The sequence below is a fragment of the Thunnus thynnus genome, chromosome 18 (assembly GCF_963924715.1).
Source record: "Thunnus thynnus chromosome 18, fThuThy2.1, whole genome shotgun sequence".
Taxonomy (NCBI): domain Eukaryota; kingdom Metazoa; phylum Chordata; class Actinopteri; order Scombriformes; family Scombridae; genus Thunnus; species Thunnus thynnus.
Genome location: NC_089534.1, coordinates 12711302 through 12724090, shown reverse-complemented (window position 1 = coordinate 12724090; position 12789 = coordinate 12711302). Strand labels below are relative to the sequence as shown.

The following is a 12789-nucleotide window of genomic DNA, read 5'->3' as shown; positions in this document are numbered from 1 at the left end:
TATGGAGCATAAAACGAACAATTTGTCAGGGATGGATTGTGTTAATGAGCCGACATATCTGAGCACTGCAGGCATAGAGAAGCACCACCTCCTGAGGTCATGTGCAATACCTACCATCAAAAATGCTGTATTAAATAGCCCATGATATGAGGACTTATCATGCAAAAATGAAGCAAAAAGTTGATACTGGTTGATAGTTTATTGATTTACAGCCTAACAGTACATATTTCCTCACCTACTGACTGGGCATAATGCAGGCTGCCGGTATCAATGATACCAATTTCAGACATGTAATGCATGAGGAAAAATAAATACACCAAGTAAAACTGTAAACTGAAATCAAACTGCTGTTACAGTGGCAGATTTACCTACAAAACACATTTTTCTGTGTGGAGAGATATGGAGCTGGAACTTTGTTTTACTTGCTGAAAAATAGTAGACAAAAGTAGCTTATAATGGCAAACATTCCCAATATTTTAGGGAAATAGGTAGTTTTGAAATGAAGGATCGTACAAAAAATAAAAATATCTTCATTTATATTCAGTTTTCAAGTATAGAAACCATGACAACATTTTTCAAAAATAGAATTGTTGAAAAATTAGGGATCTTAACCAGAAGGTGCACAATGGTTAAGATAATACATTCAACAGTGTGATGAGAACTATTTTAGTGCAAATATAGTGTGTCAAAACTCACAGTTTATAGTGTCGAATATCAAAAGAAAAAGAGGCATTCTAAAAGTAGGTCATTAAAATGCCAAAACCTTGAGATAACCACCGAAACTTTGGCGCACCAAGTGTAACCATGAGGTGAGTACATTCAACAATCCAAAGGCAGAAATATCAAAAAGCACTAGAACCCTGATTACAGAGGACATTTGCAGGAGTAAATCATCTCTGAAAACAAATACTGGCTGCTCTTTACATTCAAAGAATCAAAAAAACATTAAACCACCAATAATCTCCCAGATCAATATTACACGCATCAACAAAAAGCATACATTTAAGAATTAACAATCATGCTACAATGAAAAATAAGGGGCCCCGGGTACAATGTTTAGCAGGGATTAAAAGAGAATGAAGAAGGAACAGCTTCAAACAAAATGCCACTAAACAGCAGCTTTGAACTGCCTTTTGCCTGGAGGGCAACATGCAGGGTTTAAACGGACCCACAACTCAGTTTCTTTTCACACACGTGCAAATGTCCAGGGGGGAGGAATGTGTGGCGGTGGTGGGGCAGAGGACACAATGCATTTAGATTCAATTGCACTGGCTAAGCCAACAGTTATTTAGAACATGAAAACAAGTCCAAATGCAGCAATGTGTAGGTAGTATTTAACAACAGGATGCAGTAGCACAAAGGTGAAAGTTAAGTTTTGGGGTCAAGAAGTTCTTTCAACAAAGCTTTCATTTTGCTCCTGAACAGCCATTTAAAGGGGATAAAACCTTGTGCGTTTATCCATGAACCAGTGACACCCCATGATACAAAGCTCGCTTCCACATGTAGTACGTCGAGCGTGGAGTGAAAGGGAAGTAAGACCTGAATTCTTTAAAGGTTGGGAAGGATTTCTCCTCGAAGCGTTGCTGCAGGAACAGCTTGGCCTTGGCCTTGAAGTTGGCCAGAGCCACAACATCCATTGCAAACATCTGCTCATCAATCGGCGTCTTGCTTTGGAGGGTGTGCTTTGAATGTGGGGCATCAAAGGAGGGCATGGTGGAATTTTCTAGATACTTAGGGCTCTCAACAAATGGGAGTACATTCTGACTATCCATCCTCATCTCTGTTATCTTGGGTTCTGTAGTGGTGTTAACCAGGTTTGTAGGGACGTTGATCTCTACACTCTGGGTGACCGTCATCTTCTTTCTGTTGCGGTTCTGACTGCTCCGCCACAGCCAGTAGAAACAGGGGGACATAGATGGGAACTTGAGCTTGAACTTTGTCAGGGACCATTTTGACTTCTGGACATGCAGCTTTGCAGCATCTCTGAGCTGTTTTTTACTCATGTATGCCAGTCTGAAACTTCTGTGTTTTCGCCTGCAGATCCTCATTCTGGGCATGACAGGCTGGTTGGTGTTCGGCAGGACTGGTGAGAGACTTTTTGGACTTTGGCTCTTGTCAGCATCTGAGCTGTCCTCACTGCTACCAGCACTGGTTTTGTAACCTCTGTTGAACAGCATTGCTTCTCTCCTCCAGTTGTAGTAGGTTGATCTGGAGATCCCTGGGAAATTTCTTTTGAAGATCCTAAATGGGAAGGAGGTGTTCACGGCGATACAATTTTGCAGACACCGCTTGGCTTCCTGCATATGAGCTACATTCTGGGCCCGTTCTATATCCAGCTTGCCAAGGCTGAGGCCAAACATACTGGCCACGCTGTCATGGTGGTCTGGCTCATACTGCTTTGCTTCAGGTGAAGACCAGGCTTCCTGCTCTGTGCTCTCTCCAGGACTTATCTCTCCAGTCGAAGATGAGGTAGAGAAGTTCCCTCCAGATTTCAGGAGCTCGTGCTTCCAGTTGTAGTAGGATGACCTTGAGATTTCAGGGAAAAACTCTTTAAACTGGTGCAGGGGGACAAGCTTACCTTCCAAGTAGCATGCCTGCAGGAAATGCTTTGCCTCATACCTGGCTGCTGACTTTTTGCAGTGCTCCTGCGTCTGCCTCTTCCAGCGGTAGAAGGTCCTCTTGGTGATGTTGTACTTGTCCTTCAGATTGGGGTACGAAAGCTGCGAGTCCTGGTTCAGCAGCTCCTCACTCTTGGTGGGTGAGGACCTCTGCTCGCTGTCAGGGCTCCCAATAGTGAGGTCACTTGTCTGGACAAGTGCGACAAAATGGTTGGGCCTGAACAAGGATTCAGATTGCAGCTCGCCAGACCACATGATATGGAGGGTTAGTGTCTCAGAGTCTTTCGCCCAGGCCCTTGGGCGTATGACTCGGTTGAAATAGGGTCTGATCTTGAGGTTGAACATGGGGTAGATGGAGTAGATGTTAAACTGTAGGACAGACGACAGGGCATACACATGCCACATGTTGGCGTAGGAGCCTGGAAAGCAGGACGCTTTCACATCTGCATCAAATATGGCCTCCAAGACGGTTACAGGCAAGTTCAGCATGTCCTCAGACTCCTCGGCACAGAGGCTGAAGCGAACAGCCTGGAGCATCATTTTTGAATCAATCATCCCAGATAGGTAGTATCTTTTCCACAGCACCATTTCCACTACTGTCCGTACCTGTTGGGGACAGTATTCACAGATTAACATTCCTATATCCCAATCATTCAGCAGCCAGATAAACAGCAAGAGAGGTCTGTGTAGGTGTTTCAAAAAAGCATTTTGTTCAGGGAGCACTAACTTCATAACTCTGATTTAACACATAAGGATCTGCAGTTAAATCTCCCTGCATGTGCACCAGTGTCAGCAAAAGTACCACTGTGAACTCCACTATAAACCATCACTGCTCACCTGTAGCTCCAAGCTAAGTCCAGTGTTGCCCACTAATAACATGCTGACTGCATCAAACAGCATGTTGCCCTCTCCCTTGCAGTTCAGTGGCAGGAGGCCTCCGGGAGCATCGGCTGGGTACAGGCCGTGAGCTATGTCATCGACGCCTTCCCACTCAGGGAAATCCTGACAGGGGGTCCTGGGGAGCTGGAAGGGAGCAAGGACCTGGTCCACCTCCAGGGCCGCTCTGGTCAGAGCATCCAGGCCAGAGTTCTCTGTGGCCTCCTGGAGCTCCCCCAGAACGGACAGCACAACCTCGTTCCTCTGAATCATATCTGATGAGAGCTGGAGGGAGGAAAGAGGAGGAAGAGATGGTTAGAGGCAGCAAAGTGGGAGAGGAAAGCTCGGGATGTCTGTAAAACAAATGATTCTGAGAAGCGTACAGAAATAAATCCTGAAACATCAAGGAAAGAGCTTTGTTCATGATTCTGTTAACAGCAGACTAGATTGTGTAGATTATTCTGGTCGATTCACACACCAACAACAGCTGCTGCTGCTTAATTAAAATGCTGTTGAAGCAGCTTTGACTTAGAACCAAATAAACTTTTCATCAGTGCCTAAATTATTGCACTTAATTCCTGCACAAGACTTGCATTAATCCATGAGGTACTTAAATCACACTTGTCTCTATTACTCACCTTATTGACCCAAATCTAACCTTTTTTAATGTAGCATTATAGGTGTGTGAGGTTAGGCCTAACACAAATTAAATTTAAGCAGAAGTCAGTGGAATTAGATCATAATTATGTTTCAAGACGACTTTGTAATTGCAAAGTAGACTTTTTGGTTTAATCAAAACTAAATACAAATAATTCCGACCTAATTCCAAGTCATTACGCACAATAATAAGGCCTAATTTGTGCTGCGCCACGACTGATTCTGTAATTCCAAACACTTATTTTAGTAACAAGAATACAAAGCGTATCGCAATAACAAAAATAACAAAACGCTCCTCGTTAATTGCAACGCAAATAATACCGAAAACAACTATTTTACTACCTGAACGTCCAGAGACTAAATTGTGTCTCGAAGGAAGTCACTTATTTGTGGCGGAGGGTTTCACAGCTGACAATAGACTACTGCTCTCTGTCCGGGAGTTTCAGTCCATTGTGTGTGCGCAGCTCAGAGCTCCACAGAGTGTCCTGTCCTCCGGTGAGCGCAGGAGATGTTGGGAGTGATAAGCAGCACCTCCCTTCAGGAAATTGTCAATCGTCGATTCGCTTTTTTGTCTTTGCCTCAAGAAACACCCCCTCCCCTCCCTCCCCCCTCTTCCCTCCTCCTCCTCCTCCTTCTCCAGTAGACTACAGCCAGGGTCAATTTCAATGTGAAGTGTTAACAAAAGCCAATGTGTCATGGGCCATAAGAACACAGAGGCAGCCCTGTAGGTTAACAAGTATCGGTGCTTTGGGTTTTATCAACACGTTTTTGCTTTTCTTTGTCAAAGCCAACTGCAAGATGTCAACAGTTCACTTTCAAGGTTATTTGTCAAGTGCTCTTGGCGTCAAAGGGCAACCAGGGTCATTTTTGGCTCATAAATAAGCCATCTTCATTTTTATGAGGCTGCACAAAAATACACAAGGTGGGTAGTTAACTTTTTTTGCTTGTTAAACATTTTTCAGTTTTAATTTGCACAATAGAAAAACAGAAGTTTTTTCAACAATAAACTTTCCCTTTCTTTTACCACTTTGATTAAGCATTTAGGTCTCCAGACTGCACTGTAGAGACAGAATAAAGGCTAGTTTGTGGATTAGAGTGGAAATGTGCAGACAGGGTGTGGACATGAGGTTTATGAGAGGAGAGGAAGGCTCCTCAGCTCCAGGTCTGCTTGTTTCTCCACTGTATCACTTTTAACACCTCCTCTCCTGCCTTTTGCAGGATTTCAGTAATCAAGGCCTTTTGTTCCACACACACACACAACAATCCCAGTGACTGTCCCCAACCCCCACGGGCCCCTACTGTAGACCTGAATCCTATGGCTTTTTACCCATACACACACACACACTCACACACCAGGGGACGACAGCATTTGGCCCCCACTGATCCGTCCACTCCAAGCACTTGGCAGACAAGCTGGTGCCTGAGTTCACTGGGGTTCAAGGCTTTGACCTAAAGCTTATCAGCTATTTGGACAATGAGAGTGTGTGAAGGGATGCATGTGTGTGGTGGGGGGTAACAATAGAATGGGCACAATTTCACCACTTTGGTTTGTATTTCTGATATGGCAAGCTGAGATAATGCATAGACACCCGCTTGCTAAAAGGCATGGTAATGTTTGCATGAATGATCAGATCTGCCATCTTTGACCTAGAAGTCAGAGTCTGTTGAAATTTTTGAAATACAAGCAATGAGTCAAAGACAAACGTTGTTACCTCAAACTCTCTTTGAATTTTGAAATGATGATGATGATGAAATGTATTGTAAGGAAAGGTCAAAGAAAGTGTCTGAAATTGCATTAAGACTGCACACTGAAACCATCCGTGCACCTACTCATTTTAAAAAGCTACTCTTTATACATGATTTCAATGTAACGGACATGAAAAAGGCCAAGAAACATCAAGTAGAGGAGCTTTTAGTACAATTTCCTATTAATTCAGAGACGACTGAATAGAATTTCATTACATTGCCCTTGTAGAAAGGCCTTATTGCTGAAATATACTGTTAGTGTTGTACACATGTGCTGATTATGCTACATTGTGCCCAGATCTTCTACTTTGATTTTGGATTAAGGGACATGTTATGTACTTTGATATCCTTTGTAACGTTTAAAAGCTTTTTCATTGTTCTCTCTGTCATTTACATCCCCTTTTTTACCTTCATGTCCTACTCACTTTAATCCCTTAAACAAATAGCAGAAAAAAGATGCCTACTTCAACCCTTCAAAATCATCCTGGTTTTGAAATAGGAAAACAGGAAAACGAACACACTCAGAATCTGATTAGCATATCTGCTTTCATTTCATGTGATATGTAATGAGGGCCTCTGACTTATCCGGGTATGGCCTCTTATCTGTATTCATCTCCCATTTTCTTGTCAATGTTTGTGTCTTCACCATCTCTTCAACCCCCTCAGACTCTTGACTGTAGCCAATCACACATCTTAGGTGTGTAGATTAGCTGTGCTGCACTGCACTGTGAACACAGTAATGGGGCTGGCTGCAAACATTTAAAATGCAAATAGGGCAACACTGGGACCGGCTCCGGCAGTCTCTCACCTGCTGTGTGTGTGTGTGTGTGTGTGTGGGTGTGTGTGTGTGTGTGTGTTACTGTGTGTATGCGTGTGCAGTTGTGACTGTGTGTGTGTGTGTGTTTGTGTGTGTGTACTAGCAGTGGAAAGTAGAAAGAGTTGAAGACTGAATCCAGCAGTATACTCCAAACAAAATGGAGTTTAGCATGTTTGCATAGGTAAAATGGCAGATTTGTGCCCAAAATGAAGTGCTGCAATTGGCAGCTCAGCCAGCTGAAATTTTTGCACTGAATACCTATACACCATTGACCTGCAAAAAGGCCATGTCACTAAGCAACACCATTAAAAAATACTAATTTTATGCAACTAATCCTGTGTCCTTTGGTCTGCATGTCTCTGGTTTCCCACTATATTGCCTCCCACCACATCATTTAACCACAGCTGCCTGTTTTGGATGTATGCTAATAAAAAGACTCACAGTCAGTGTAGAAAAATTTGCTTGTATTGCCATATTCAACAGGCTTTGCAAACACCCCAATCTTTGCTCATACTCACTGCTGCCCTGAATTTATGAGACAGGCGTGTTCAAGATTCTCATTTAATCATGTTCTTGACCTTGATGTTGAACATTCAGTTCATGCAGGAAAATAACGTGAACACACTCATCCACACTCTGCGAGAGAAAGGTAACACAAGTCAAGATATACACAAGTTAGTTCACTGGATTCTCTTCAGCTACTGTTTCACATGTTCTTGTGATATAAAATAGGCTCCTGCAGACTTGTATACAGGTACAGGTTTTGCAAAGAAGACAATCATAAACATCATAAATGACGATTAATGTTACAGATCCTTTGCATTTTAATGCAAACGTACAATATGTTGTTTCTCCAACCATTCACAACACCTTTTAATTTTACATCTGATAGGGATGTAGGTAATACATGCAGGCAAATAACTTTTTTTAAAAAAAATCAAATCTAGAAAGACAAGTGAAATTAATCGAGGTAGAGTATTCAAAAACGTGTAACAGCTTCCAAAAGCTAAAATACTAAATGGCTAGGTCAAAGGGAAAAATACCTGTCAGGTTCCCAATTACTTTGATTACCAGCTACAGTAACAGAATAGCATGTTTTTGCAAATTGTTTCACAGTATCAAAATACATGGCACTGGCACAGCAGAAGCTCATAAACAAAGAAAAGATATGCTGCAATATAAATGTTGGACAGCAGACTATTTGTACCGAATACAGGCATATTCCGTTGAGTCATACTCATGGACACACACTCTGTTTGAGCCAACAGGGAAGATGATGTCAGAATAGATTACGTCATCCGTGTTCATAACCTGAAGAAACACACAGGCACATGCTTTCATTAACTTTCAGTGGTCAAAAATGACATCAGGATAATATTTTGTTCTTTATGCTCTTGAATGAGAATTAACTTACATTGTTGGTACTGGGTGGGTAAGAGAACTGCAGCTGGCTGTCTAAAATTAAGATGAAGATTTTCATTATTGTCATTTCTCAGCACTCACTTACATTGAAATAAAGTTTGTCCTCTGCATTTGACCTGTCCTATACACTAGGAACAGTGTGCACCTCGGGATAAACTTCTTTTTGCCAGTGCTAGCGGTCAGGGGCACTGACAGGGGTATTAACCCTAACATACATGTCTTTTAATGGTGGGGGGAAACTGTAGTACCCAGCAAAACCCACGCAAACATGGGGAGAACACAGATGTTAAGTTCTGTGCAGACCGCTGCAAGTTTCTCAAGGTTTCCTCTGAAGCTGTAATGCACTCAATACAGTATGTATCTAAGGGATGGATTATCGTAAGTTACTCAGTACTCAGTATATTTGCAAAACAATTCCCAGCATGTGAGGAACACTGAAAACAGAACTTGTAGGATCTTAGCACATCTGTCTGCCTCAAAGACCACAAAGTACAGTTGTGCAAGGTGGCATGTGTTTATGTGCACATGCCTGGAAATGACATGTATGGGTGACAATGTGACAATTTTCCATTATGGTGATTTCACAAGATGCCTCCTATAATGTCAGGAAGTATAGGAGAACTTACTTGTTCTTCTTCTGTTCACAACAAACAGTGCAACCATCACTGTCAACACCACACATCCCACCACTCCCACAGCCACACCGACCAAATCCTTATTGCCACCTGAAAACGCAAATTACAGTCATTTAAAATGCTGAAATAACGTTTATGTGGTTGAAGCAAGTCCTCCAAATAACCGTAAAGGAATCGTTTGACATTTTGGGAAATATGCTCATTTTGCATTCTAGCTGAGAGTTAGTTGAGGAGATTGATGACTATCTCGTGTCTGTACAATAAATATGAATCTACTGCCAACAGCCAGTTAGCTTAGCTTAGCATAAAGACTGGAAACAAGGGGAACCATTAGCTTGCCTGTCTCTGTTTGAAGGTATAAAAACCTCTAAAGCTCACATTATATCTTGCTTGTTTAATCCGTACAAAAACCAAAGTGTTAAAACAACAGGTTTATATTAAAATGTCAAACTATTCCTTAAATATTTAAATTGAGCCGAAACTTTACTAAACATAACACTGGAAACTGGAGAGTTTCTTAGCATTTTGACATTGCTCAATATCCACATTGTGTAGCTACTAATTTACATATACAGGGTCATTGTTTTAGTTATTATGCCTATATTTTTACAGCCAATTTGTATTTGTATATGAGCGATGTGTCTGTGTAAAAATAATACCGTACCTTTAGGTTTAGAATCCACATCTTTGATAAAGCCTCTTCCCTTCCCTTTAAGAGCTACAAAGAAAAGAGCTGTTAGCATTAATTCTTTGCATTCAACACCAAGGGAGTCTACTGGTTGGGTTAAGTTATATTCAGACCTGGGACTCTGACACGCAACTCCACTGAAGTGTGGCTTCCTTCATCCACAGTCGCCTGGCACCTAAACTTCTTGTTTTCAGGACTTTGAAGGGTGACGGTCAGAGTTGTATCACAAGAAGACTGCTGTTTTATCTGATGTTGGGAGTCTTCTTGTATCTTAGTACCAGTTTCATCCACCCACGTCAGGAAGACCTGTTGTTGTAGATTTGTATAGCAGTTTCCCTGATCCATGTCGGTGAGGAAAACACATTGAAGTGACAATGTTTTGCCAGGCATTAGGTTTAGAACTGGGGCCTCTGAGAGGGCTGGAAGAAGGAAAAAAAATATGTATGGCACAGATTTCTCCTTTAATCAGGTGAAATAAATTCTTTATCAACCCACACAGCAATAAAACTTAAACTTTGACTGTACTCACTGCTTTGAGGAGAAAAGATATCTGGCCTTTGTTGGCAGCGATGACGTCCAACGTCCTCCGCTGTGAGATCTTCAATTTTCAGAGTGCATTGTGAGTCTTCATATTCTAATTCAAATATCTGGATCTCTCCATTGCTGACTATAGCAATGTAATCATCTGTTACGCTGAATTGCCATAAATGAAAGCAGACCATGCCTTCACATGGATATGTAATATTATAATCTTTTCCTGCAAATACTAGGTTATCTTCTCCATGTACACCTGCTAAAAGAAGATGAAGGGGGTTAGATTTTCTACAATAATTTCAAGATGGAGTTATAATCGCAAGATCACAAACTAAGAGAATGTGTCTCTTACCTGTTGTGATCAAAGAAAGCAGCAGCATTCTCATCACAATGTAAACGGTTCCAGTCATCCTGTGTGCAAACCTGTTTGCCGTGAAAATGCACACTTCAGGTTCACTGTCATTACAGTTAACATTGATCAACAGGAAACGTCTCTTCCTGCGTTTGCCAACATCCTTAACCCCTGATTTGGAAAACCTTACAAGCTTTTGTGCTGACTGTGAACCTGTTCTTGACTTCTTGACTTCTACAAAGCTTCATACAGCAGAAAAGTTGGTAACAATTTACAGTACAGCCAGTGATTTACAGTCAGGAACCAACCACTTATTGGTTCCTTCTGGTACTTACATGTAGGTACAGTGGGAAAAACAAGACTATGGGAATCAAGAGAATAACAATGGGGCATTTTAAAGGAAAGGTCAAATTAAATACACTCCAAGTATTTTTTAAAATAATGGGTAGCAACGGGGCACAGTAATAGTTAGAATGAATAATTAGAAAACAAAACTGAAGTCTGGAAGAAAATGGCGTTAACAACCTTGTTTTTACTGTGTAATTAAAGGGTAAAAAGGGGAGAACAGTCAACACTTTCATATTTCAGCTCACATACCTTATTCTTACTGTGTAATCAAACCAATTAAAATAATAATTACTAAGTTTAAACATGAAATATTAGCCATGCCTGATCCATCTATGTCTATATGTTGATATCTTCACTTTTTTATGTTATAGTTTTCCTCCTTGGATGACAACAGAAGCCCTCCATTGCTGTGCACTTTAGTAAGGTAAGTTTAGACTTCCTTATTTTAAATCATGTGATGAAGAGACATAATAATAAAGCCCTGTAGTGTGGGTATAGCTCATCTGCCAAAGGCACACCTGTAAAAGACAAACAATGGTGAATTTCTCCTTTCCTCTTATCAAATTGTAACTTCCTTGTTCCCCATAATCTTGTTTTATTCTACTACACCTACATGTGAATACCAGTAGGAACCAGTAATTATTTGATTAGAACTTGATTCATACAATGGAATTACTCTGTTGCGGGCCGTATAATTAAGTATCACTGAACAGTTTATTAATACAAACAGCACAACAGTTTGCAGTTAAGAGTGAAAATGTAAAAACAGTCTCAAGTGACAGTAAGTCCCTGCAACACACAATTTTAGACTTAAATTTCTCTCTTTGTAAACCATGAAGTAAAAATTAAATGAACACATCTGACACATCACAACATCAGTAAACATCATCAATCAATCATTTCAGATTTGTATATATTCAGCTAAATAATCCATCTGAGGTTTGTACTGCTGTTTTTATATAGAGTGTTATACCTATGCATGGTATTGTGGGTTTATTAAGTTAGATATAACTCAATAGATAATAAATTAAAAACCTTTTTACTTTCAACAGTGCTGATTTGTACTCCATCCTTTATTTGAGGTTGACAGCTAACTGTTGTCAAAAGATGAATACAGACAGGAGTAGAGGGATTTTATTTTCTGAGGGTTTGAGATCTCCACTGCTGGTCCTAATACAAAAGCCATGAGTGGTATTTTGTATGTGCTCCTAGCATTAAAAAATGACATTTGAAAAACCTGAATTTGGATGAACTGACCCTTCAAATTTGCAGACGACACCACCATAGTAGGACTGATAACAAACAACAATGAAACAGCCGACAGGGAGGGGGTTCGACACCTGGCTGAGTGGTGTTCCCATAACAACCTGGACCTCAACACCACAAAAACTAAGGAGATGATAATAGACTTCAGAAGATCAAGGCGAATTGAGCACTCGGGCCCTCTGCATACGAGGGGAGGAGGTAGAGAGGGTGGAGAACTTCAGATTCCTGGGAGTCTACAGACCTCACGTGTAATCATTTCAATCAGGAGAGACACAGCGAATGAAGTAAAGATATTTATTATAACAGATGATATAGTAACAATGCCAAGAAAGTCTTTGGCACTTATACTCCACTGGGAGATCTTTTTGTAAACGAAGGGAATCAGCCCTGAGCAGCAGCATGATAAATCTCCCCATGGAGTCCAGACACTGGTGGTGGTGCTGGCTGAGGACTTCTGCTGAGACTGATAAGGCTGATGATGAGGTTGATGAAGTGATGAAACTGGTGAATCTGCAAAGAGTGGGCGGTGATGAGGAGGTGGAGGGACACACATAACAGCAGCATGAACACAATAAAGGCAGAGAGAGAGAAACATATTTAAAAGAGACAGCAGCAAGATGATAGGCTAACAATGAAGGTGTGTGCAATCGGATAGATGTGAATAGCTAATGTGAACAGCTGATAGCTCAATTGACAGCCCCAGACAATGACAGCAAGAGAAACTGAAAATGAGCATGCATGAGAAATGTGAATGGCAGGGATGAATGAGAAATATAACTATAGGCCTATGCATGAAAAAGATAGTCCTCCTTACAGATCTTTCACTAGAG

General features: G+C 41.1%; 1 protein-coding gene and 1 long non-coding RNA gene across 3 annotated transcripts; both read right to left on the bottom strand.

Annotated features, from left to right (window-relative positions):
* Positions 1-519: 519 nt before the first annotated feature.
* Positions 520-4729, bottom strand: vrtn (vertebrae development associated). Of its 2 annotated transcripts, XM_067572848.1 has the most exons (4): positions 4494-4729; positions 3456-3779; positions 2620-3224; positions 520-2526 (listed from the first exon to the last, which is right to left on the bottom strand). In XM_067572848.1, the coding sequence occupies exons 2-4, from the start codon at positions 3765-3767 to the stop codon at positions 1455-1457; spliced, it is 1989 nt and encodes a 662-aa protein (XP_067428949.1). In that variant the 5' UTR covers positions 3768-3779; positions 4494-4729; the 3' UTR covers positions 520-1454. The 2 variants fall into 2 exon arrangements, with proteins under 2 accessions (XP_067428949.1, XP_067428948.1); XM_067572847.1 differs by having other exon boundaries at positions 520-3224.
* A 2557-nt stretch (positions 4730-7286) lies between these two features.
* LOC137169665 (uncharacterized) lies at positions 7287-8857 on the bottom strand. Its single transcript, XR_010924508.1, has 3 exons — positions 8763-8857; positions 8129-8169; positions 7287-8025 (listed from the first exon to the last, which is right to left on the bottom strand). It is a non-coding gene; the product is annotated as an uncharacterized lncRNA (long non-coding RNA).
* Positions 8858-12789: the final 3932 nt, after the last annotated feature.

What these genes read in the sequence shown, in the direction of transcription:
- vrtn (XM_067572847.1), bottom strand. Translation starts at nt 3,767, where the DNA reads ATGATTCAGAGGAACGAGGTTGTGCTGTCCGTTCTGGGGGAGCTCCAG. An exon ending in GACTTAGCTTGGAGCTACAG is followed by an intron (nt 3,225 to 3,455) that starts GTGAGCAGTGAT and finishes TGTCCCCAACAG; the next exon opens with GTACGGACAGTAGTGGAAAT.